The 25,069-nt window shown below is 49.6% G+C and overlaps 1 protein-coding gene across 10 annotated transcripts; it reads left to right on the top strand.

Annotated features, from left to right (window-relative positions):
* Positions 1-1,860: 1,860 nt before the first annotated feature.
* Eps8l1 (EPS8-like 1) lies at positions 1,861-24,917 on the top strand. 10 transcript variants are annotated; one of them, XM_039081494.2, is made up of 21 exons: positions 1,861-2,189; positions 9,270-9,571; positions 10,199-10,356; positions 13,477-13,517; positions 13,765-13,823; positions 14,614-14,775; positions 15,015-15,164; positions 15,523-15,605; positions 15,937-16,201; positions 16,508-16,634; positions 16,827-16,915; positions 17,019-17,093; positions 17,196-17,344; positions 18,765-18,906; positions 19,019-19,047; positions 21,772-21,901; positions 21,997-22,128; positions 22,394-22,502; positions 22,642-22,816; positions 23,069-23,201; positions 23,298-23,680. In XM_039081494.2, exons 3-21 carry the CDS (start codon positions 10,340-10,342, stop codon positions 23,382-23,384), a joined length of 2,154 nt encoding a protein of 717 aa, XP_038937422.1. In that variant the 5' UTR covers positions 1,861-2,189; positions 9,270-9,571; positions 10,199-10,339; the 3' UTR covers positions 23,385-23,680. The 10 variants fall into 10 exon arrangements, 8 of the variants coding, with proteins under 8 accessions (XP_038937422.1, XP_006228342.1, XP_006228340.1 ...); XM_006228280.4 differs by lacking the exons at positions 1,861-2,189; positions 9,270-9,571 and adding an exon at positions 9,603-9,685; XM_006228278.4 differs by lacking the exons at positions 1,861-2,189; positions 9,270-9,571 and adding an exon at positions 9,624-9,920.
* The last annotated feature ends 152 nt before the right edge of the window (positions 24,918-25,069 follow it).

Genomic DNA, 25,069 nt, shown 5'->3' with positions numbered 1-25,069 from the left:
GGGCTAGATCCTCAGCCTCCAGAACAGTCCCTGTTTGAAGCAACTGGATAATGTTAGGTAAAATATGTATTCTGTTTATCAGTACACCTTGTTAGAATAAGCCTTGAACAAACTGTCAGACCCAGACCAAGGCCCTATGTTGAAATGCCAGCCCCTCCCCCATCGCTGCATTGCCAAATTCAGTCTCCTACTATGACCAGCATCCTGATAGCTGGGGCAAGACAGCTTCTAAACATAAAATGGCCTTGTCTGGACAAACAATTCCAAAAGGAATTGCAGACTTAGCATGTGGCTACTTAAAGCTATGTTAACTTCCTATGTTCCAAACCTCCTACATAAACTTCAAGTATCCCCTCTCCCTTTTGGCAGACCCCTTTCCTGATGTATCACCCCCTGACTGTTTGAAATAAACAGTTCAGTCTGTTGAGTCAGTATCCTGTCTCTCCTAAATCTAATATACCACATACCATGCAACCCACTCATGTTCCAGTAACCCTGAGAAGAGAAGGGAGGGGAGAGGAGGAACCAAGGGTGGGCATGAAAGAAGGAGTAGGGATGGAAAGAAGAAAGACAAAAAAGGAGACTTGGTAATGTTGCCTTGAAGGACCACAGAGCCTGCGCAAAGACAGGCTGGGGGCAACCCTGGGGAGGGCAGAGGAGGCCTGGGCAGGGAGGCAGGGCACTGCTGGCCAGGATGGGAGCTCCCAAAGGTAAGAAGAACTGGGCAAAAAGCAGAAGGCAGGGATGCATCTGAAGTGGGGAGGAGGGGCAGCCTGATTCTGACATGAGGTTGCAGAGATGGAAGAGGTGAGGCTGCGGTTCTCAAAAAAGAACCTGGATTACGGCTTTAAGGCCAGGCTGCAAGCTTGTCTGTGACTGGAAGGGAACTGGGAAGCCACAAAGGAATATTGAGCGAGCGATGAAGGGTCATGAGCAAGATAACTATTCTCATGAAAAGAGGAAGTGTTCCTCGGCTCACTTTGCTTTTTTGTTTTCATGTGAGGTGTTGTGTTTTCATGTGAGGTGTGTGTGCATTTGTATGTGTGTGTGTGTGTGTGTGTGTGTGTGTGCGTGCACGTGTGTATGCATGTGAGTGTGTGCATGTGTGTACATGTATTGTACGCATGTTGAGTGTGTGAATGTGTGCGTGCCTGTGTGTGTGCATGCGTGTGTGTGGTTTTGTCATAACTGCTTTTTCACAGGCTCAGATTTAGACTCTGCACTGAAGAGGGACAGCAGAGCAGCTCCAGCACTGGCTACTTCCACATGTTTCTAGCTGTACCCCGGGATCCATTCTTCCCTCCTTGCTCATGGTACTGGAGCTAGCACTGGAACAGTACCCACCCCTCTTCTTCTCCCCCCCCTTCCTCCTCCTTCTCTGTCCGTCCGTCCGTCCGTCCGTCCCTCCCTCCCTCTCTCCTTCCTGCATCCTGGCTGGAAGACAGTTGGGATGGCAGCAGCTGGAACAGCCACCTTGAGTCCCAAGGTGAAAAGCTCTGCAGCAGCCCCATCCCCCCGCCCGCCCCCATGGATTCGCTTGCCACAGTTCCAGATACGTGAAAATCAACCTTCAGCTCAACATATTAAATGGAAAATTCTAGAAACAGATACTTTGTGAGTTTCGAGTTGTGTTCTGAGCAGCATGATAAGATCTGGAGTCTTCCGAATGTACGGGTGTCTCCTACCAGCATTGATCTTAAAGGAGAGCGGCTCTGTGCAGTTTTGTTTAACTAACTCTCCATCCCCGGAACATACCACAATGCCTGGCATAGTATAAATGCTTAATAAATATTTAGAGAGGGAACATCTTGGATGAAGAGCCATAAAAAAATTCAGAGCATAGGTCAGGGGTGGTGGCACTCACCTTTAATCCCAGCACTCGGGAGGCAAAGGCAGTCAGATCTCTGTGAATTCGAGGCCAGCCAAACAAACAACAAACAAAAAGTACAGAGACAATATGAAGACACAGAATGCATCTCTCAACCCTCATCAGAGAAACTTCTATTTGTAGCAGAGACTCACAGCTGATCAAGGCACAAAGAAAAGGAGACTACAGAGAGCTCAGCCCTAACCCGGACATCTATGTCATGCTGCCTCCTCCTAAGACTCAGGGATCATTGTTGAAGAGTGGAAAGAGTATGAGGCCCAGAGGCTGCAGATGTCTACAAGGAAACAGTGTCTTCTGGGCAGTAAGTCGCATTACTTACTCACTGTGATTATGACAGCATGCCCAAGACCCATGCAAGCTCAAGCCAGACCAAATAGCAGTATGAATATGGGAGATGGGTGTGAGGTCCCACCCTGAATGAGAAACTATTGGCAACTGATAGATGGGGACAGGGAGAGTCCGTCAGCCATGTTCCAGTGGAAGGCCACACATCCAAGAGTACTTGGTAGCATAAAGTTGACCTGATTTGGGGGTCGGGGGGAGAAGAGCACAAAGTTCGGAGGGTAGGGAAGGGCAGGTGGATCTAGGCAGGATTGGGAGTAAATATGATCAAAATGTATATAACATTATCAATGAATTAATCTTAAAGGTCTTAAAAAGAAGTTCAGATCAAGGGCCTAGGGTTGTAAAGTGCCTGTCTAGCATGTATGAGGTCCTAGGTGTGGTTCCCAGTACTGCACAAGCCAGGCATGGTGGTGCACCCAGGCAATGCAAGCTCTCAGGAGGTAGAGTAGGAGGATCAGAAGTTCAATGTCATTGTCAACTACACAGCAAATTTGAGATCAATCTGGGCTAGAGACTTGGTCTCAAAAGAAAAAAAAAGATGAAAGGAAAGAAGAAAAAAAGGAAGGAGCGAGGAAAGTGAAGGGAGGGAGTAGGAGGGGAAACTGAGGCTGGAATCATAAAAGGAGGTAGCAGAATGCTGGACTGCCTGTCCACAGAGCCTCCTAATTCACGTCCCTTCTTGACATCTTGGTTACTGAACTGTTTGTTGTCTGGCTTTTTGTCATTGACCCAGCACTTACTTCATCATGACCCAAGCTGTTGACCTGTCTTATCAACCACACAGGGAGGCCCTTCTAGCAACCATGGAGGCAGTTGCTAGAAATCACACCCATTTTAGAGAGGAAGAAACTGAAAGTCTGGAACTCTAAAAGAAGAGCTTTAAAGAATAAGTTTTAAAGAATTAATTTAAAATTTAATTTAATTAAAAGAGAAGAAGAGCTCTCACACTTGCTCCAAGCCACATCCACACTGAGGTCTGGCCACACCCACTGCTCACTGCTACCGGCCTCCTTGGAAGGCCAAATCTTCCAGTTTCAGTCAGGCCTCACCTTCTGTCCCTCCCAAATAACAAACAGTTCCTGCCACCAACCTGCTCCTCCACTTCCCTCTGCCAGCCAGGCCGGTTCTGGAGAGCCACCAAGCTCCACTCAAGCAGCCAGGGCACTGCTCCCTGCCCCCTCTCAGGCTGCTATGGTCAGGAAATAACTCTGGGGGAATCCTGCTTTGCCCCAAAGCTTAAGGAAGGACCCATTGACCACGCCTGGCTCATTCTGTGGCCCTGACTGATCTGGAACTCATTTTGTAGCTCAGACTGGTCTGGCTTTGAGTTAGTAGTGAGTATCCTGCCCCTGACTCTTTGTGTGATACCCAGGCCTGCCTGGCTTAAAGTAGAGCCCCCCCCCCAATGTTGCACGAACTGAGCACTACTTGAACTCAAGAGGCTATTAATGATAATAAATAAAACTTGAAGTCAGAGACAGGTTGGTGGATCCTGGGTGGAGTTGAGGGGAGGGAGTGGGAATAGATAAGTTCAAACTACAGCCAAGCATGGTGGTCCACGTGTAAGTTCCAGGATAACCAGAGTAACACAGTAAGATTTTACCTTTAAAATAAAAAGTTGCGTACATAGATGAAATTCTCAAAGAATAGATAAAAACATCTTAGCTGGGCAGTGCTGGCACCAGCACTTGGGAGGCAGAGGCAGGGAGATCTCTGTGAGTTCAAAGCCAGCCTAGTGTACAGAGTGAGATCTAGATAGTCAGGGCTACACAGAGAAACTCTGTCTCAACAAAACAAAAACAAAAACAAAAACAAGAAAAGAAAGAAACCTTTCCTTTTTGGTACTAGCAGTGGAATCCAGAGCCTTCCCCATACTAGGCAGGCTCCGCTATAGCTGAGCCATGGCCTCGGTCTCTCATTGGTGGATTCTAAGAAGATGCTCAAGACCCTGGCTGTTAGAGTCCAGGCAAGTGTGTTATCACTGAACCACACGCCCAGCCCCCAACTGCTGGATTCCAGGAAAGCTCTCCCACCTAGCCACATTCGCCAGCCACAGAGACCAAAGCTACTTGACCCCCCTCCGTCACAGCTGTCCCCATTTTGACCGTCTTGGCATATATATTTCATGCACTAGCCAGAAGACTTCCCTCCCCAGATGGAAACCCTCTGCACATTCCTCAAAATCCAGGTCAACACTCTGGCACCACCCTAGGAAGTCTTCCCTTCCCGCCCCAGGGGGACAGCTGGCCCTGCCTGCCTCTCTTCACCTCTACCCACAGAGCTTGCTTCAGTGTGAAGCTGTGTGTTTGGTTTGGTTTTTAGTTTAATAGCATGTATGTATGTTCCTTACTAGGTTGTTGCTGCTGGTGTGTGTGTGTGTGTGTGTGTGTGTGTGTGTGTGTGTGTGTGTGTGTGTGTTGGCACACTGCACACATGAAGGTCAGAGCACATCTTCCAGAGGTTGGTTCTCTCAGGCCTGGAGAGATGGCTCAGCAGTTAAGAGCACTGGTTCAATTCCCAGTCCCAAAATGGTGGCTCACAACCATCTGGATCAAACACCCTCTTCTGGCCTCTGTGTGCACCCATGTGGTGTCTATACATACATACAGCCAAAATATTTACACATATAAAATAGTAAAATATTCTCAACAGGTAGTGGTGGTGCACACCTTTAATCCCAGCACTCAGGAGATAGAGACAGATGAATCTCTGAGTTCAAGGCCAGCCTGGTCTACAGAGTGAGTTCCAGGACAACCAGTGCTACACTGAGAAATCCTGTTTAAAAGACGGAGAAAGGAGAAGATGAGAGAGAAAGAAAGAGAGAGAGACAGAGACAGAGAGAGAAAGAGAGAGAGACAGACAGAGACAGGCAGAGAGAGAGACAGAGACAGACAGACAGACAGACAGACAGGCAGGCAGGCAGGCAGGCAGAGACAGAGACAGAGAGAGAGGGAGGGAGGAACCAAGGTCCCCCTGCAAGTTCTACCACTGAGCTATGCCGCCCAGCCCCTCACTGAGGGATTCTAGGCAGGTATGCTTCTGCTAAGTAATGGCACTACTAACTCATTTATTTTTATGAAGTTGTCTAGGCTGTTGGCAGACACCGAATTTCCAATCCTCTTGCCTCAACCTCAAAATTTCAAGCCTAGGGTCAGCTGGGTGTTGGGTCCTGAATGAACAAGGTCTCTTGTGTTCAAGCAGACTTATGCTTCTGATAACCAGCCCACATTCATGACTCCACATTGCCTGATAACCAGCCATAGCTCCCCTTAACTGTGAGCTTGATTTTTCTCCCTTGGAAGAATTTCCTCATGCGAGGGGTAGGAGGTGGGAGTGGAGAGGGTAGGGATAAGGAAGGTGACAAGGGTCAGTACATCAAGGCCCTACGTTTGATACTTCAGAATGAACCCCAAAGAGGAAAATTCCACCTCCAGAACTACAGCGAACCAGGGTGGACATAGAGGTAGGACACAGAGTGGGGAATTATCAGCTTCACTGGAGGCCCACTACAGCTGGATGAGCAGGCATGGGGCTGGAAAGACTTCTTAAGGGAGAGATTCCTCAGGTGAGGTTCCCAGGTAGACCTTCGCAACCTCTGCCCTGTGCCCTGTGCCCTGTGCCCTGTGCCCTGTGCCCTGTGCCCTGTGCCCTGTGCCCTGTGCCCTGTGCGTCTGAGTCAGGCTAGCCACGGGTGGGAGTCTCACTTGACTTTGGGAGCCAAAGCTACAGTTCAGAGAGAGGGGGAGGTTTTTCTTTGCTGCCAAGAAAGGAGGAAAAACTTCTTTGCTCTGGAATGAGGGCGGAGAGTCAGGTTTCAGTGTTACTGCACACAACCAGAAGCAGCGGTGGGTAGAAGGACCGGAGGGGAGGGTGGACAGTGGGTGGGACTCCTCCTCTCTTCAAAGAGAAGAAAGGTTCAGCCCTCCTCCCTCAGACCTGAGAGTCCAGCCCCAGCCCTCCTCCCTCAGACCTGAGAGTCCAGACCCAGCCCTCCTCCCTCAGACCTGAGAGTCCAGACCCAGCCCTCCTCCCCCAGATCTGAGAGTCCAGACCCCAGCTCTCTTCCCTCAGAGTCCACAATCCATTCCTCCTCCCTCAAACCCCCTGAGTCCAGCCCACAACCCTCCTCTCTCAGACCCAGGAGCCTGCCGCTAGGCCCCATTTTCCTATCCAGAAGCCTGCCTCTTTCAGACTCAGGAGAGGCTCTGAACTCCAGCCCTCCCCCCTCAGATCCTGAAATCAGAGTCCCAAGATCACAACCAATAACTTTCTTACAGTTTTTCTCCCTGTACCTAAGAAAGGGGCTTTGGCTCAGCCGGGCCCCTTGTGTTTGTGTCTCAGGCTGAGTTCCTGGGCCCTTCTGTGATGGCTTCTCACTCTGAGTCTGGGTTGTTGCTACAGCCATGTGGTTCATGCTTGTGCTTGTCCACACCTTCCTTCAAACCCTTACACATACACAAGAGCTCAGAAAGAAAAAGTGGCATGGTTAAAAACATTAGCAGGAGCCGAGAAAGAGAGAGACAGAGAGATAGAGAGACAGAGAGAGAGCCTTACTGCGCTCTGTGTATGCGTTCTGCTCTGAGCCCCCAGATCTCCTTCAGCCCATTCCCACCCCTGGCCACCCTGTATTTCTAGCCATGCCATTCAAGGTGACTCACACCCCTTTGGGGTGTCTGCAGCGGCTAGGGTCACCTTTTAAAACACCCATGGAAAAACAGTCAGTAGTGATCTAAGCACCCAGTCTTTTTTTTTTTTTTTTTTTTTCGGAGCTTGGGACCGAACCCAGGGCCTTGTGCTTGCTAGGCAAGCGCTCTACCACTGAGCTAAATCCCCAACTCCCTAAGCACCCAGTCTTTATGATGCTGAAGCTCATGTTCTAAGGAGGGAAGACACAAAGTAAACCCAGTGAACAGATAATGGTATTTAAGGGGAGATGGTTCAGAGGGTAAAGTATAAACTGTGCAAGCATGAGGACCTGAGTTCGAATCCCCAGGTCCCATGTAAAGTTGGGTGTGATAATGTGATTCTAGAATTTCAGTGTTTCTGCAGTAAAATGTGTGTGTGTGTGTGTGTGTGTGTGTGTGTGTGAGAGAGAGAGAGAGAGAGAGAGAGAGAGAGAGAGAGAGAGAGAGAGAGAAGGGAAGGGAAGGGAAGGGAAGAGAAGAGAAGAGAAGAGAAGAGAAGAGAAGAGAAGAGAAGAGAAGAGAAGAGAAGAGAAGAGAAGAGAATTCCCTGAGACTCATAGGCCAGCTACCCTGGTGAACAGCAAAAGAGGCCGTGCCTCAATCAAGATGGGCAGGAAGGACTCTAATACCCGAGGTTGTCCTCTGACTTCCAAACACACACTGTGACAAACATGCACCTCCATTTACACACGACGGTGCACATAAGCAAGCGTGTGTGCATGTGCACACATGTATACGCGTACACACACACACACACACACACACACACACACGCATACCAAAGAAGAAGAGATGAGGACGGTCATTTTAAATCTGCGATCAGCCAGGCCTCTCTGAATAGGTGTCACTTAGAGCAAAAGCCCTGTGGTAGATTGGGGTTTGGGGTTTGCCAGGTAAGAAATGATAGTGGATGGGTGGAGCAGGTGGGAATCACAGAACAGAGGAAGGGAGAGGTTAGGGATCAGCCTCTGGTCTGCTCTGAGTTCTGCAGGCTTCAAATCTGACATGACATCCACTAACAGCAGTCAACTTGAACAAGTCTCTTCTTACTTAATGTGAGCCGGCAAGATGGTGCAGTGAAGAAAGGCCCTTGCCACACAGCCTGACAATTGACATCAACCCCCACATGGTGGAAGGAGAGAACTGACTCCACACATTGTCCTCTGACCTTCACATGTATACCGTCACACACATACCTGCACACATGCACACACGCACACACGTGTAAATGTGAAAACATTTTTACTTGATATGATCACCTCTGGTTCCACTCATTCTCCCACAATGATGCCACCCATCCCTTCTTCATGACTGAATAGTACCCCACTGTGTTTTTATACCACATTTTTCTTACTCATTCAACCATCCGCAGGCATCTAAGTTGATTCCACACCTTGGTTATTAGAAATGGTGTTGGGCAAATATCTAAAAATACTTGGCTTCAGTTTCCTCGTCTAGATAAAGACACACACTCATCCTGGGTTTGGGGAAGAAAAGAAGTATACAGCTTGGTCAGTGGGGACCATAGCACAGGGGAAGTGTTTGACAGGATACCTCAGAAAGGTGCCTGTGTTCATTAAGGGATGTGTCAGCTGTGCTAGACTTTTTATTTGGGTTTGGGTTTTGTTGTTATTATCCTGTTGTTTGAGCCCATGGTAGCCCAGCTGGCCTCAAACTTACCATGTATCCGAGGATGTCCTTGAGTTCATAGTCCTCCCCGCTCGACCTTCTAGGTATTGAGGTCTCGAGTGTGTGGATCTATGACTAGTTGACGTGACTCTGGGGATTGAACCAGGCTTCCATGTGTGCTAGGCAAGCACTGTACCAACTGAGCTACATCCTCAGGTGGCTCTCACACTGTAGCCCAGGCTGGCCTTGAGCTTACTTCATAGCTCAGGCTGGCTGAAAAGTCAATACGGTCCTCCTGCCTCAGCCTCCAGGCTAGTATGACAGGAGTGAGCCACCACCTCCAGCTTTGTCAAGGCTTCTCCACCCGTGGACTGTGGCCTTTTAGGGGGGGTCATCTAACAGATGTCCTGCATGTCAGATATTTGCATGATGGTTCACAAGTGAGGGAACAACGAAATAATGTTATGGTTGGGGTCACCATGACATGAAAACCTGTATTAAACCTGCATTAGGAAGGTTGACAGTCACTGTGCTAGGTCTTCAATGAGACAAGTATCAACCCTCGGCCCTAGGGGGTGATGGAAGGCAATGTTCCAAGGTGGAAGAGGAAGGGTAGGTAGCATCTCTAGCCAGAGACAAGGCAAGCATTGATAGGCGTCCCCAGAGCCAGGATGTATCCTGACCCTGGAGACATGGTCAGTGTTTGATTTCCTTTTCCACAGACACTCTCTGGGTGACCTAGCTGTATGAACAAGTGGCCCAACCACTCCACACCTTAAGTTCCCTGGTCAAGAGGAAATCCTACCTTTGCCCCACCCCCAGCACAGAGAAGGACTCAAAGATATATTCAAGGAGGAGCTTTTCACCGAGACGTGTGAACAAGTGTGACAGCAAATTGTTGTTATTATTCTGTTGTTACAACGGACACACACAATTTTCCGGATCCCCTACAGCCAACCCTGCCCCCGCACTAGAGACTGTGTGCCAACCCCGCCCCTGAGCCACCTCAGGCCAGCAGTGCCAGGTGAGTGCTCAGGTATGCGGGGAGCCACAGGGCCTGGGAGGAGGCAGAAGGAGGAGTCTAGAATACAAGGGAGGGAGAGCTGAAGGCTGAGAGCCAGACAGAGCCAGCAGGCAGGTGAGAAGGCCAGGCCTAGTGTGAGTGAGGAGAGCTGAGTTGTAGGGTCTTGGATCTGAGACACAAGGTATCCTCTGGACCCCGGATCTGAACAAGGAGAGCTGATCTAGATTCTTGGATCTGAGAGATAAGGTTCTCCCCTGGACCCCTGGGTTTGAACAAGGAGGGTCTGGAGTCTAGACTATTGGATCTGAGAGAGGAGGTCCCTCCTGGACCCCTGGGTCTTAGCAAGGAGGTATGGCCCCCTGGGTTTGAGAAAAGAAAGCTGGGACTTGGAACACTGGGTGTGAGAGCAGACAGCAGAAATCTGGACTTCAGTGTCTAGAGGAGGGCTGGAGCCTGGGCTCTAAGTCTAAGGGAGGAGGGCTGGAGCCTGGGCTCTAAGTCTAAGGGAGGAGGGCTGGAGCCTGGGCTCTAAGTCTAAGGGAGGAGGGCTGGGGTCTGGATCCTGGGTCTGAGGGGAAATGGTCAGGTCTTGTCTCCTGAGTCTGAAGAAGGGATCCCTGTCTAAAGGAGCCAGGCTGGTGCCTGAACATCTCAGTTTGAGGGAGGAGGCTTGGATCAGGATCCTGTGCCTGAAGCCAAGTCAGTCACTCACGTCTTTGCTGGCTCTCAAGGAACCTCCAAGCGGACAGAGCACCTCTTCTGGCCACCATGAGCACCACCACAGGGTGAGTACCCCCTGCCCTTCTGCCCTAGCCCCTCCACCCTTCCCCCACACCTGCAGATCCGGTTTCTACAGCCCAGGCTCTAGACACTAGAAAAATGTTCCCCTCCCTGCCTGTGGTTAGGCACAGACAGGAGGGGTTCCGTTGCAAATGTGGATACTCTGCAGAGGTATGTTTCTGGCAGGGGCATGCCATCTCCTCTAGGGAAATGGGAATGTATTTTGAGAGGTGATGGAATCATAGGACAGGACTCAACTGACAGTTCCCATAACAGGCACTCGCCCACCACTGTTCCCATCCTTATCTTAGTTTTAAATATCGAGCCTTTGCCAGAAAAGGAGGGCTGAGGAGAGTGAAAACTCAAATGTCCTGGAGTGAGCAGGCAGAAAGACAAACGAAGAGGAATGAATTAAACCTGGAGATGGTAATCAAATGTAACATGCAACAAGCAGAATCAGGACAAAAGGCAGAGGTCTAACTAGACTTAACTGCCCAGCTCTGACCTGCTGTTTTTCTGGTAGAAATGGGGGTTTAAGAAACTACAGGGAGTGGGGATGTGGCTCAGCTATTAGAGTGTTTGCCTAGAACATATAAAAGACTAGGGTCTAATCCATAGTACCACATAAACAAGGCATGGGCACAATATTAATCCCAGCATTCAAGGCAGAGGCAGGCAGATCTCTTTAGGTTCAAGGGCAGCCTGGTCTATATAGCAAGTCTTAAGCTAGAAATGGCTACATAGAGACACTCTGTTTTGCTGTTGTTGTTGTTTAACATATGGATAAATAAACAAGTTGTGGAGGATTATGCCTGTATTCCCAGTACTTAGGATGTAAAGGCAGTAGGATTAGGAGTTCAAAGTCATCCTAAGCTTTGAGGCCAGCCTGGGCTACGTGCGACTCTATCTCAATAAAAAAAAAGACATTGCAATTTTGTTATTTTGCAAAATTGTAATTTTAGGAAGAGACTGAGGACAGGAAGAGGCAGGGAATGTCTTGCCTGGGAAGGCCTGAACCATGGTGGGAGGGGAAGGAGATAATTTCATGCCTGCTCCAGCACTGAAGGCTGTTGTATCAATCACCATTTATTGAGCAACCACTATGTGCTAAGCCCTGTGCATCACCACAATCAGAATAATAATTAGTACTAGGACTAAAAAATACTTCACCTATTGGGTTGAATTTATACAACAGCCACAGCAGGTAGATGCTATACTATGTTATGGGAAGGGAAGCTGAGGTAGGAAAGATTAGGTCCCTTTACCAGGATCTTGTAGTGTTGTTATTGGGTTTTGTACGTTTATTTTAATTTTTATTAATTTATGTCTGTGTATGTGTTTGCGTGTTTGCCTGTCTGTGGGTTTGTGTACATGAGTGCAGTGCGTCCATTCTCCTGGAGCTGAAGTTACAGGCACTTGTGAGCGGCCTGGTGCGGGTGTTGGGAACTGCCATTGCATCCTTTGGAAGAGCGTCATTTACATTTAACTGCTCAGCCAGCCCTCCAACCTTGGGGTCTTACTTATTTGTGTTTTGTAGGGGTTTTGTTTTGTTTTGTTTTTTGTTTTGTTTACAGGGTCTTGCTCTAATTTTGTTGTTGGGTTTAGGATTGAGTTTGGTTTTGGTTTGTCTGTCTGTTTTGAGACAGGGTCTCACTATGTAGCCCTAGCTGGCCTCAAACTTAAAGAAATCATCCTTTCTCTGTCTCCTGAGTTCTGGGATCATGAGTGTGCATCAATCATATCAGGCTCTGCCCTTTATCTTTATATTAGTCAGAGTTTTCTAAAAGAAAAGAACAATAGAATCTCACACAGAGAGAGAGATACACACATGTATGAACACACACATGAACACACACATACACGTGAGCACACACATACACACAGAGACACACATATGAACACACACCTACACATGAACACACACATACACATGAACACACACACACACACATACACACACACACGTGTGTTATTAGAATGCCTTATATGCTGTGGTTTGGGTAGTCCAACAGTGACTGTCTCACAGCACAAAAGTCAAGAATCCAGGTTATTCAATTTACCAGAGTAGAGACATAAGCAGTGAAATCCCCCAGGAATTCCTAGAGAGCCGATGGCTTTTGACCTACCTTAGAATCCTGAAAAAAAAAATTTTGTTCTAACACCAGCAAAAAAAAAAAGGCCCCAGCAGGAGGATACACGAACAGCAAGAGTAAGGGCAAGCAGGCAAAAAAAAAAAAAAAAAAAAAATGTGTCCTTCCATGTTCTTTTATGTGGGCTGCCACCACAGGTGTAATCCAGACCTAGGATGGGTCTTTCCCTCATCAAATGACCCAACTGAGAAAATCTCTCATAGACGTGCCCAACAAGTTGGATTTTAGTTGATTCCTGATGTAGTCAAGTTGACAACCAGGATTAGCCACCAGTCTTTTTAATTATATCTCTATCTCTGTCTCTCTGTCTCTCTGTCTCTGTCTCTCCATCTCTGTCTCTCTGTCTCTGTCTCTCTGATGTGTATGTGGGTGGAGGGAGGGATGCCTTCATAAACTAGAAGAGGTCATTGGTCCTGGAGCTGGAATTGCAGGTGGTTGCAAGCAACCTGGCCTGATTACCCAGAACTAAACTAGAACCCTCCATCTCAGGGTGAGTGGGAGAAAAAAGAGAGGGAGAGGCAGGCAGGCAGGCAGGCAGGCAGGCAGGCAGGCAGACAGACAGACAGACAGACAGAATATTTGAATCCAGGTCTATGTAATGTAGAGGTCTCTGCCCCCTCCCCAAACACACACATTATCATTTTTTTTTTTTTGGTCTTGATTTTTTTTTTTTAAATTTGGAGACAGGGTTGTTCTGTGTGACAGCCCTGATGACCCTGGAACTACCTTTGTACACCAGGCTGGCCTCAAACTCACAATGATCTGTTTGCCTCTGCCTCCTGACTTCTGGGATTAAAGGCATGCACCACCACACCCAGCTTATACCATACCATTTTCTTTAACACTAGTGTGCCCTGCTCTCACCTACTCAAAGCTTCCATGGCTCTCTCTCCATTACCCTCCCTGATGCATTTCTTCAGGCTCTACCCCAAGCCCCACCATCCTTCTAACCCCCCCTTTTTTTTTCTTCACCAGGCCTGAAGCTGCACCCAAACCAAGTGCAAAGTCTATCTATGGTGAGCTTGAAGATGAAGGAGACCAAGAACAAGGCTCTTTCTTGGGAGAAGAGAGAATGCAGTCTGTGGTCTTGAGTCTGAAGAAGAAGGGATAGAATCTGAGAGAGGAGGGCTGGGGTCAGGGTCTGAGGGAGGATGGCTGCAGTCTGGACTCCTGGGTTTGAGGGAAGAGGGCTGAGGTCAGAGTCCAAGGAACCAGGCTGCAATCTGACTCCTGCCTGTACTTTCCCCTTCCTCCCCTCCTTAGAGCAGAGAAAACGTTACTCCACTGTGGTTATGGCTGATGTGTCCCAGTATCATGTCAATGTGAGTCTGGGGTCTGTCCTTTCTTGGGGAGAGATGAGCCTGAAGGGGCGGGGCTTTTGAAAACAGGGACTGGGGGAAGGGGCAGCAATCAGGATGTAAAGTGAATAAGGAAGGGGAAGAGGGAAGAAGGAGGAAGGAGGAAGGGAGGGAGGGAGAGAAGAAGGAAGGAAGGAAGGAGGGAAGGAAAGAAAGAAGCAAAAGACTGTAGGAAAACTGAGCTCTTCTCTCCCCATGGACATCTGTCCTCATTGATTGACTGAGAACTTAATTCTGTCAGATCTTCCTCTGAGCCATTCCCAGGGCTGGATGCAGGGCCAAATCAGCCACAGTTCCGTGGTCCAGGAGAGGGTGTGGGGTAATATAATGCAAAGTAGGGAAGGCACTTAATAGAGTTCAAGCCTTATTATTGGTTGCCCTTGAGGGACCTCCAGTCTTGGTTTCAAGATGGCCTAACTGGAAGGAAATCTAAGCAGTGCCGGCCTCGGGAGAAACCCTGCTGTTTTGGGGGGGAGTTTTGTTTGGGTTTGTTTGTTTGTTTTTTTGTTTGTTTGTTTGTTTGTTTTTATTGTTGTTGTTTTTTAATGTCTTCTGGATCTGAAGGAAGAGGGTTAAAGCCTAAAGTCCCGACTCTGAGGGAGGAGGATTGAGGTCTGGACTCAAAGGGTCTGAGGAAAGCATCCCGGGGGAAGTACGGCTAGACCGAACAGAAACTACCTCTAGAGGTCCTTAGCCGGCCCAGCACCAGCGTGGCATTGCCTGGGACTCAACTGCGTTCTTTGTCTCCTGCCAGCACCTGGTCACCTTCTGCTTGGGGGAGGAAGATGGCGTGCACACTGTGGAAGATGCTTCCAGAAAGCTGGCAGTCATGGACAGCCAGGGGCGTGTCTGGGCACAGGAGATGCTACTGAGAGTGTCACCTGGTCATGTCACTCTGCTTGATCCAGTCTCTAAGGTACCAGGGAGCCACTTGGGTGGAAAGGGAAATGGGGCTGATATTTAAGGGTAATCATGGCAACAAAGCGTCCTTCCCCTGGCTTTGGCAAGCTGTCTTTTGAAGCCTCGGCTATTAAACAGGGTATTATTTCTCGGCCCCAGAACTCTTTTCGGTTGCCTTGACTCAAATCCTGGGCACACTGCTCTAGTAGTAGTAGGAATTTGTGCCTCCATTTACGCTGTGGCCCTGTCCTGCAGGAGGAACTAGAGTCATATCCTCTCGACGCCATCGTACGCTGCGACGCGGTGATGCCCCGAGGACGGAGCCGCTCGTTGCTGCTCCTGGTGTGCCAAGAGCCAGAGCGTGCACAGCCAGATGTCCATTTCTTCCAGGGCCTGCTCCTCGGGGTGAGAGGGCATGGCTCCAGGTCGCTTTTTCCAGGAGAGGGTCAAAGGCGGGGCTTCCACGTTTGGGGCGAGGCCTGTGGCATGGCGTAGGAAAGCGGGTCTGAGAGGGAGCCAGAATTGAGGACAGGCTGAACCAAGACTGAAAGTGACGATGGGAAGAAGATGCAGGCCAAAGACTGAGACTCTCTAAGGCTTTGAGAAAAATGTGGGAAGGATGTTCTGGAAGCAGGCAGAACCAAGATGAGGGTCCATGGGGTCCGCCCAAGACAGTCGGAGGCAAAGTGCTGAGAACAAGAAAGATGCCTGGGTAGATAATGGGTGCGGCGTAAGAGGAGAGATCTTAAAGTATGATTGGCAGGCGGAGCTGATCCGTGAGGACATCCAAGGGGCTCTGCAGAACTACCGCTCCGGACGTGGGGAACGCAGGGCGGCAGCACTCAGGTGAGGAGAAGAGGGAAACAGATGAAGAGCGCTCTGGAAAAAAAAAAAATTCGACCATCTATGTACCTTGGTATCCTCAGCTAAGAAATGAGCTTGATACGAACAGTCTAGAGTGTTGAATCTAGAGGTCACAAGTTAGCTTTGGCCAGGTCTTAACCAGAGAAGATGACCGCCCCGCCCCAGTCCTCTACTTTAGCTTGTCTGGTCTTTGATTTCTCAATTTCCGTATCCAGTTTCTCATTATGAAATGCCCAGGTTTCGTTTGACCCCTGTCTCTCTTCCTGGTCCCATCGGTTGCCCCAGCCTCGGTTTCCCCCTTCTCATTATTCAGGGCTACGCAGGAGGAGCTGCGACGCGGTGCCTCTCCAGCAGCGGAGACCCCGCCCTTACAGCGTCGCCCTTCTGTCCGCGCGGTGATCAACACGGTGGAACCATCCGCGGTGCGCGGGCGACCCCAAGTGGAGCCAATTCCAGAGACTGAGGAAGCGAGGAAACCCGACCCAGCGCGCACGACGACTAGGAGCTCTGATCCTACCTCCCCAGACCTGGGCCCAAGGGGTCCTGAGCTGGCCGGTCTGCAGGCGGAGCGGGATGTGGTGAGCACTAGTGAGAGGCACCAGTTTGGGGAAAAGGATTCCCCTGACAATCAAGTCAGACTTGGAGTGGGGAGGGAAATTCAGGAATGTGGCACGTCTAGGTGCGACTAGCTGACAAGATGCTAGGTTGGGGTTGGGACTTAATTCAATCAGTATGGTTCAAGATTTTTATATAGACCACCCACTGCTCCAGTATGGGCGTGGCTTGACATAGGGGGTGTGTCCAGGAGTTCAAATCGGACCACTGGACCTAGACCAGAGTCTGAGCCTCAGGAGCATCACTCTTATCCCTCATGCTTATGACAGGATATCCTGAACCATGTGTTTGACGACGTGGAGAGTTTTGTATCCAGACTGCAAAAGTCAGCAGAGGCTACCCGGGTTTTGGAGCACCGTGAGCGCGGCCGCAGGACACGACGCCGAGCTGCTGGAGGTAAGGGGGCCTCCACATTTAATGAGAACACACCTTCCTGAATGACGCCCAAATATGCTCTCTCCCTGAGGTCTCCCACCAGAAGCCAGGTCTGACTTCCTAAGACCATCTGTTTGGGTGTTTACACCTTTGCAACTATTACCTAATGCTCTCCTGGTGTTCCCACCACCTCACCTGCTCCCTTACCCACAGAGGGCCTGCTGACCCTAAGGGCCAAGCCACCCACAGAGGCTGAATACACTGATGTGCTTCAGAAAATCAAATACGCCTTCAGTCTGCTGGTGAGGATGCATTCATTGCTGGACTTCGATGGAGTGAGGGTACTGTGACTCTGACCCATCCATCATTCGTGCACTAATATTAAATGACCTTCTTTCACTCCAGGCCCGGTTGCGGGGCAACATCGCCAACCCCTCCTCTCCAGAGCTGTTACACTTTCTGTTCGGACCTCTGCAGATGGTGAGACTCACTCTCAGCCCTCTGGGCTCCCCTGCTTTAGAATGATTGAGATTCGACTTCAAGAAGATCTTGTTGGCATGCTCATTTCTATTGACCTGGTAGATTGTGAACACTTCAGGCGGCCCTGAGTTCCCGAGGAGTGTGCGACGACCACATTTGACCTTGGAGGCTGTGGCGCTGCTCCGCGACAATGTCACTCCTCGTGAAAATGAACTATGGACCTCACTGGGGGACTCCTGGACCCGCCCAGGGTGAGAGGGGAAACTAGAGTGTAGAGGTTTGACTTGGCTGCAGGACACTGCTAAATTTGAGGAGGGGACGGGACTTAAGATAAATGCCAGGATCCAATTGGAGAAAAGGCCCGAAATTAGCGTGAAGGAAAGGTTTAACATCTAATCAGATAGTCGGTTTGAAGCAAAAGAGGGGTGGGGGGAGATCTTAGAGAATTTAGAGACAGACTACAAGACGAGGAGGGTTGCCTAGGTGAGTGAGATTCAGCTAAAAGGAAAATGTGGGACGTGTAGGAGGTGTGGCCTATAGGTTTGAAGACAGGGAGTCTGCTTGGAAGCTTCAGGGAGGAGGCGGAGCCGGAGACTGGGAATGGGTCAAAGGGTAAGATGGATTGATGTAGGTGTTGAGAAAGTAGCTAGAAGCTTGGGCGGTGGTGCACAGCTGTAATCCTAGCTCTTGGTGGGTAACAGGAAGATCAGAAGTTGAAGATTACCCTCCACTATAAAGCAAGCTAAAGAAAGACCCCATCCCAAAAATGGGGGCTTTGGAGGTGTGAGTTTCCATAGGAATTTACATAATTGTGGACAAAGATATTTGCCTCTACAAAATCGTCCTCTGACTTCCACACGCACTCACGCACACACACATACATACACATTCTCAATAAGTAAATAGATAAATATTTTATGTACTTAAACACTTCGGAAATAGGAGAATCTCTGCATGTCAAGGCCAGACAAGTCTGAAAAGCTAGTTCCAGGCTATGAGAACTGCCAAGACTTTCAACACTCCAAAACACAGGAAAAGCTTTGGCACCAGAGGCCGGGGGAAGCATGACAGTGGAATCGGTTTATTTAGAAATATAATTAATGGGTGCTTCAAGGCACATACTGCTCTTCCAGGGTACCTGGGTTTGATTCCCAGCACCCACGTGGTGGCTCACAACTGTCTATAACTCCAGTTCCAGGGAATCTGATGTCCACTTCTGTCCCCCATGAGTACCAGGTACACACATGGTGCACACAGTTACATACATGCAAGCAAATCAGCGTACATATAAAATATTTATTTATTTATTTATTTATTTATTTATTTATTTATTTATTTATTTATTTATTTATTTTTATTTCCGAGACAAGGTTTTTCTGCGTAGCCCTAGCTGTCCTGGAACTCACTCTGTAGATCTGTTGGCCTTGCCCTCAAGAAATTCTGCCTCTGCCTCCCATGTGCTGAGATCAAAGGCATGCGCCACCACCTCCAGGCTTAATTTTTTTTAAAAAGAAAGAAATATAATGTACTGAGTGTGGCTTAGAGGGTAGAAGCAGACAAAGAGAGATGGAGTTAAGAATTGTGAAGATAGAACCTGGTTTTCAGGAAGAGAGAAATGTGAAATAATGTCCCCTGGGTTGGTTCGGCCTAACATTGGGTCCCTGACGACAGGGTGGAGCTGCCCCCTGAAGAAGGGTCTCCATACAGTCCGGAATTCTACAGCGGTTGGGAACCTCCGGCCACTGACCCGCAGGGCCGCCCCTGGGAGGACCCAGTGGAAAAACAGCTACAGCACGAGAAGCGGCGCAGGCAGGTAAGGCAGAACTGCCAGGGAAGCACTAAGATCCCCCTATCTGCACCACAGGGGTGAGTCAGGAAGCCTGAGGTATAGCCTGCCTGACCCCAAGCTCTCTTACTTCCCGCAGCAAAGCGCCCCCCAAGTCGCGGTCAATGGGTGAGTGTCCGCTGCAAAGCGGCCAGGGGCGGGGTTGGGAGGACTGAGTCCCGGGGTCACCCGGCGCTGACTCCGACTCTTCCTCTTTTTTCTTGTCTTTTCCCTCTGCCTTCCCGGCTCTTTGCAGGTGGGTGAGGTGGTGAGGAAGCGGGGCTGGGGCTAGGGTGGGGGTAGGAAAAAGCAGGGAGGGGGGAGGAGCCCAGATTCATGGGTCCAAGGGAAGAGGGAGGGAATGGAGGCTTAAATTCGTGAAGCTATGAGTGATAGGCACTAAGAGTTGGTATGTCTAAGGGCTTGGATCCCAGTGTCCTCAAAAAACTGAAAAAGTGCAGTTTGGTGTTCTAGAACCAGGGAAAGCATTATGTTTGGATCCGGAGAGCACAGAATACTGGATGTTAGGGCGAAGATGAGGACTTAAAAGCAGGGTTGGTACTTGGAGAAGCTGGGGACAAATGTGAGAAAACATTAGAAAGTGTTGGCATCCCTAGGCTACTAACTGGGGTGAGACTTCTGGCTTCCTAATGCTCTAAGAAATAGCACCTACTGGGGGCAGACTGGACTGCTGACAGAGCTAAAAAGATCTAGGGACTTGAAGGTCAAAACCTGGACTCCTGCCTACTTTGCTGGGAAAGAAAGAGCTAGGAACCTAAATGTATGGTTCTAACACATCGTGGAAGCTGAGGGTTTGTAGACTCAGGAGAGGAAGATGATGGAGAGGGTCACAACTCTAGGATCCTTGGGCAAATAGAGGCCAAAAGTGGAGGGAGTGGGTGTGCATTGAGAACAAAATGCTAGAGCTGGAGAAGATGAATGGGGGTCTAAGTGAGGGCCCCAGCAGAGGGTCTCAGCAGGGACTGCATACTGGGAGCTGTCAGCCCCACACACGGGGTGCCAAGACCCTGAAGAGCCCCCCTCTCCCTTCCACAGGTAGGCCTGATCCGGGATGAGGTCTTTCTTGTTGGGGGGGGGGCCAGAGCTAACCGTCCCCAAAGCTATCTGGTGTTGCAGGACCCTTTGTTCTGTCTGCCTGCTTCTGAACCTCAGACTCTGCACCTCCAGCTTTTTACTTACCTTCTCTGGCTGTAATTTCTTTGCTTGGAAATGTGAGAAGTTTCCAGTGCTGTGAGGAGCTTACAGAGAGCTCAAGGCTGTGGCTTAACTTGAGTTTAAACCTAGCTGCATAGAGAATATTCAGAGTGACCCTGACAAGGACTTCCAGGGCCCAACAAAGTTACACCTTCCTTTTACTACTACACCGTACCTCAGTTCCTTCCCTATAAAAAGTGAAATAATGGCCATATTCTGCTACTGAAATCCTGTCATCCCTGCTACTCAAAAGCATGAAGCAGGAGGATCGAAAGTTCTGGGCCTACCTGGACTACAGAGTGAGCTCAAACGCCAGCCTGTGCAAAGTAGCAAAGCCTTGCCTCGGAAAAAAAAAAAAAAAAAGAAAGAGCCTGGAAGGGGCTAGAGAAATGGCTTAGTAGTTAAGAGCCCTAGCTGCTCTTCCAGAGGACCAGGGTTTGACTTCCAGCAGCCATACATGCAGCTCACAACCATCTGTAACTCCAGTCTCAGGGGATCCAACACTCTCTTAGGTCTCTGTAGGTACCAGGCACACAGGTTATGCACAGACCTATATGCAGACAAATACATCTATATACACAAAATAAAACAGAGGGCTGGCATGTAGCTCATGGCATTTGCCTATAATCTACCAGTAAAGGGTTGGAGGCTCAGGAGTAGAGTGACTGCCAGAGAAGCTAGTAGTGAGGGGTTGGGAGTGTGGCTTAGTGGTAGAATTCTTGCCTAGAATCCACCAGTAAAGTGCTATGGCCATGGCTTACCTGTCTGGGCTGTGGCTCAGAAGTAGAATACTTGCCTAGAACCTACTAGTAAGGAGCTGGTGCAATATCTGCCTGACATACACAGGATACTGGGTTCAATGCCCTGTACCACACATAGGGTGGAAGGGAGATAATAGTGAAATCTCTGGAGGAGGAAGGAAGTAAAGTGGGTCTGCATTTATGGGTCTACAGGCTAGCTCCGGGAGAATCAGATGGAGATGAACATGATTGGCATGCAGTGCAGTATAAGCATATGCATTGGCGATTGTTTGTACCTTGCTCGTTATCCTAGTGGATGATCAGTATAGATCTGTTGTTTCTAACTATCTGCTCTGAGTTTCATTATTCTCATAAAATGCAAGTGAGGAGCTGGAGAGATGGCACAGAGGTTAAGAACACCCTCTACCCTTACAGAGAGGACCTGGGTTCAGCTCCTGGCACCACATGGTGGCCCACAACCGGCTGTAACTCCAGCACTAGGAAGCCAGCTCTGTGAGGACCACACGTAGATGGTGCACACACATAAGTGCAGGCAAAATACACACAAATAACATTAAGAACAAAAAAAATGCAAGTGAGGACCGGGAGTGTAGCTCAGAAGCACTTCCTTAGCATGCACAAGGTCCTGGGTTCAATCCCCACCACCCCATAAAGAATTAAACAGTAATTTTATCATGTTTACTGCATGATGCCAGGCAAGGAAATGAGCCAACTATATTCAAGCTGTGACTCCAATGTCAAGTCTGTATTAACGTATTAACCTGGGACCCTGCTCTGGCCTCTGCTTGGCTCTAACCCCAACTCATACTAGCAATTTATAATCCAGACCATCGAGGCTAGCTACCTCCTTATCTCCTACCCGTTTCACTCTCCCTAGTCATCAAGATCCAGAACTGGAAACTGAGTCCCAGCTAGAAGAGAAAGCCAGAAAATGGGTTCTGTGTAATTATGACTTCCAGGCCCGAAATGGCAGCGAGCTATCTGTCAAGCACCGAGATGTGTTGGAGGTTAGTGGTGTGGGGGCCTGAGACCCTGGAATTGGCCGGTTCTGCATAGACTACACATAGAACCAGCAAGAATTTTCTGCTTATTTCCCATCTAGGTCCTGGATGACAGGCGCAAATGGTGGAAGGTTCGGGACCATCAAGGACAAGAGGGCTATGTACCCTATAATATCCTGACACCCCACCCTGGACCTCAGGTGCACTGCAGCCAAAGCTCCGCAATAAACCTAGTAAGTCAGCATATTCTTGCTTCTTCAGGGAAAAGTGGGGGCTAGATTCTAGGTCCTGGGGATGGGGACGGAGAAAATCAGGTGTGAAGGGTACTTCTTGGAGAGTGGGGTGTTCAGTTTATTGAGATAGGGGCTGGGAGCCTTATCTCTCTCTCTCTCTCTCTCTCTCTCTCTCTCTCTCTCTCTCTCTCTCTCTCTCTCTCTCTCTCTCTCTCTCTCTCTCTCTCCTCTACCCCCCCCCCCCGCCCTCTTCATTCCCTTCCAGGAGACTAGCCCACCTCCTCCCCCACCTGCTGCAGCTCCAGCCCCCACTCAGGTGCGGCCCCAGTGGGACAGTTGCGACAGTCTAAACAGTTTGGATCCCAGCGACAAGGGTAAGTAGTGGAGAGTCTCTGGGAAGTGATCCTTATCTTCACTTTTCCGACTCCACTCTGGGCAGGCTAGAGACTCCCGAATCCCTGGCTCCAGCACCCTGAGTGCGCACTCCCTCCCTTCACGATTTCCCTCCTGCAGAGAAATTTTCCCAGATGCTTTGTGTCAATGAGGAGCTGCAGGCGCGCCTGGCGCAGGGCCGTTCGGGTCCCAGCCGGGTAACCCCGGGGCTTCGAGCCCCGGAGCCCCAGCTCAGCCCACGCTCTGAGGCCTCGGTGGTCCGTGCCTGGCTGCAGACCAAGGGCTTTAGCTCCGGGTGAGTGGGGTCCTCGCTGCTACTCTGCAGAAACAGGTAACAGACCTGAAGTCGAGGTTTTAATTGGTCTAGGGGGTGGGGGCAATTTGCAAGGCCCAATGACAGGCTTCGATAGGAGACCAAAAGGAAGAGCATTCCTTTTCTGAAATCCTACATCTCCCGAGCCTAAGCCCCTTCCTAGCTTGAGAGCTCTGATTGGACAAGCAGCTAGATAGGTGTGATATGATTGGTGGGTTGTGATGGCCTTCTTAGGACTGTGGATGCGCTTGGAGTGCTGACTGGCGCACAGCTGTTCTCGCTTCAAAAGGAAGAGTTGCGGTCGGTGTGCCCGGAAGAAGGGGCGCGAGTATATAGCCAAGTCACTGTGCAGCGGGCGCTACTGGAGGTGAGAGAATTGCCCAGCCCCGGAAGAGGCACGCGGAGGACGGGGTGTAGCCCAGGATTCACATACTCAGGGCTTGATTTCCATCCTACCCTTTAGGACAGAGAAAAAGTATCAGAGCTGGAGGCCGTAATGGAGAAACAAAAGAAAAAAGTGGAAGGCGAGACCAAAACAGAAGTCATTTGATCCTGGTTCATTCATAAAAAGTGATGAGATGGTGGGGTTCCCAGCGCCCCGAAAGACAACAGTCACCAGACTCCTCCCCCAACGTCAGTAGCAGTAGATGCCGTAAAGGACCGCCCACCCTGGGTTCCCCGCGGTCCTGGCGGGCGGACTGCATTGACAGTGCTGACCGGAACCTTTCCAGAGGGACTGATGGGAATGGGGAAGGGAACAGAGCATGGACACTACTAGAAAGGCACGCCCAAGAGGCGCGATGATGGCCCTGTGCGTTGTGATGCGCTATAAACAGCCTCCTTTTAGGCTATGTCCACCTGCTGTCCCCCCCCACACACACCCCCTCTCTTGCCGGCCACCAAGATGCCAGGAATCTAGAAGACATCCATATTTTCTCTCCACAAACCTGGAGATTCCAACCCAGGCTTCCTCTTAAGCACCAATCTATCCTTGCTCTAACACTATCTACAATCTCTCTCTGGTTCAAAATCCTTTCCTGTCAACTAGCGTGAGGCCTGGGATTTTCCTTTCAAAGGCAGAGGGTGTCTCCTTCCACCCCCCATTTTGGGTCAACCCCTCCAATCACAGGCATTTCCGCACTTACTGCTTCTGCTGGTTGGAGCAGCTTCCATCAATGTGGCTCAACTCACCTACATTCCATGGATGCCTGTGCCAGCCACTAAGGATTCAGCTATGAAGATCGGGATGCTATAGGCTCTTGGGTCTTCCAGTCCCCAGAACTTTCTCCCTGCCAAGTCCTGCAACTTGTCTGGTTTATTTAGGTGGCTAGTAAGAGCTGGTTTTCTCATTGAGACTAGATACCCCTAAGGTTTTTTTTTTTCCTGCTGTGGCACTTCCCTTTGCATCCCTAAAACACTTCAAGAGTCACACCAGTGCAGTTGGCCTCTGCTCTCCAGGCAGTTCAGCTCTTACCTGAGCCACCAGTGGCACACCTCAAATCCAAGCTAGAAAAGCCAGCCTTTGGGCTGACAGCTTCACTATACCCACTTTGCTCCAGAACACTATCCACAATAGATCTCTTTCCCACTTCCTGTCTACCTCTCAAGCATGTCTCTTGGCTTCTCCCGACAGATGGGATAAAACCTAACCCCAGCATGAAAGTTGATATACATGACCACTCCAGGTTCAGGGCCCTCTTCCTCCCTTTTCAGGACCCCAAGCATTGGTTCGTGCTGTTGGCTCTGCTAGGAATGTCCTGGCCTTTTGGAGTCTAATCACTGCCTGTCGTTCCTTATGTCAGGGTTGGGTGGTTAGTTGGTTGATTGGTTTTGTTGGAGATAGTCTGGATATAGCCTCAAAGTCTCAATTCTGTTTCAGTTTCCTGCATGCTGAGATTCCTGGCAGATGCCCTCCTGCCTTCTTTTCTAAGAAACTTAAAAACACAAGCAGTTTGCCCAAACTGTTTTTGACTCTGCAGTGAGCTCCCAGGCTCCAGGCTGCAGGCTGCCGTGCAGGCAGGGACCAGCTGGCTTGCTGGAACACCAGATGCCTCTAGCTCTCTATGGTCTGGAATCTGATCATTTCTATCTGCTTATCCTGACTTCATCCTTTGTTGATCACCCTGTCCGTCACTCCTCCAATCTGTATCGATGTTCAGACATAGGGACCTGTTACAACTCAAGTCAGATGGCAGTCTGCTGGCCAGACCTCCCACCTCAGAGCTCAAGTCCTTA

Source organism: Rattus norvegicus, chromosome 1, assembly GCF_036323735.1.
Source record: "Rattus norvegicus strain BN/NHsdMcwi chromosome 1, GRCr8, whole genome shotgun sequence".
Classification (NCBI taxonomy): domain Eukaryota; kingdom Metazoa; phylum Chordata; class Mammalia; order Rodentia; family Muridae; genus Rattus; species Rattus norvegicus.
This window is presented reverse-complemented; position numbering and strand designations above follow the sequence as displayed.

Coding starts and splice junctions, on each gene's coding strand:
- Eps8l1 (NM_001108467.1), top strand. Junction 17,345..18,764: donor GACTCCTGGACCCGCCCAGG/GTGAGAGGGGAA, acceptor CCCTGACGACAG/GGTGGAGCTGCCCCCTGAAG. Junction 21,902..21,996: donor AGCACCGAGATGTGTTGGAG/GTTAGTGGTGTG, acceptor TTTCCCATCTAG/GTCCTGGATGACAGGCGCAA.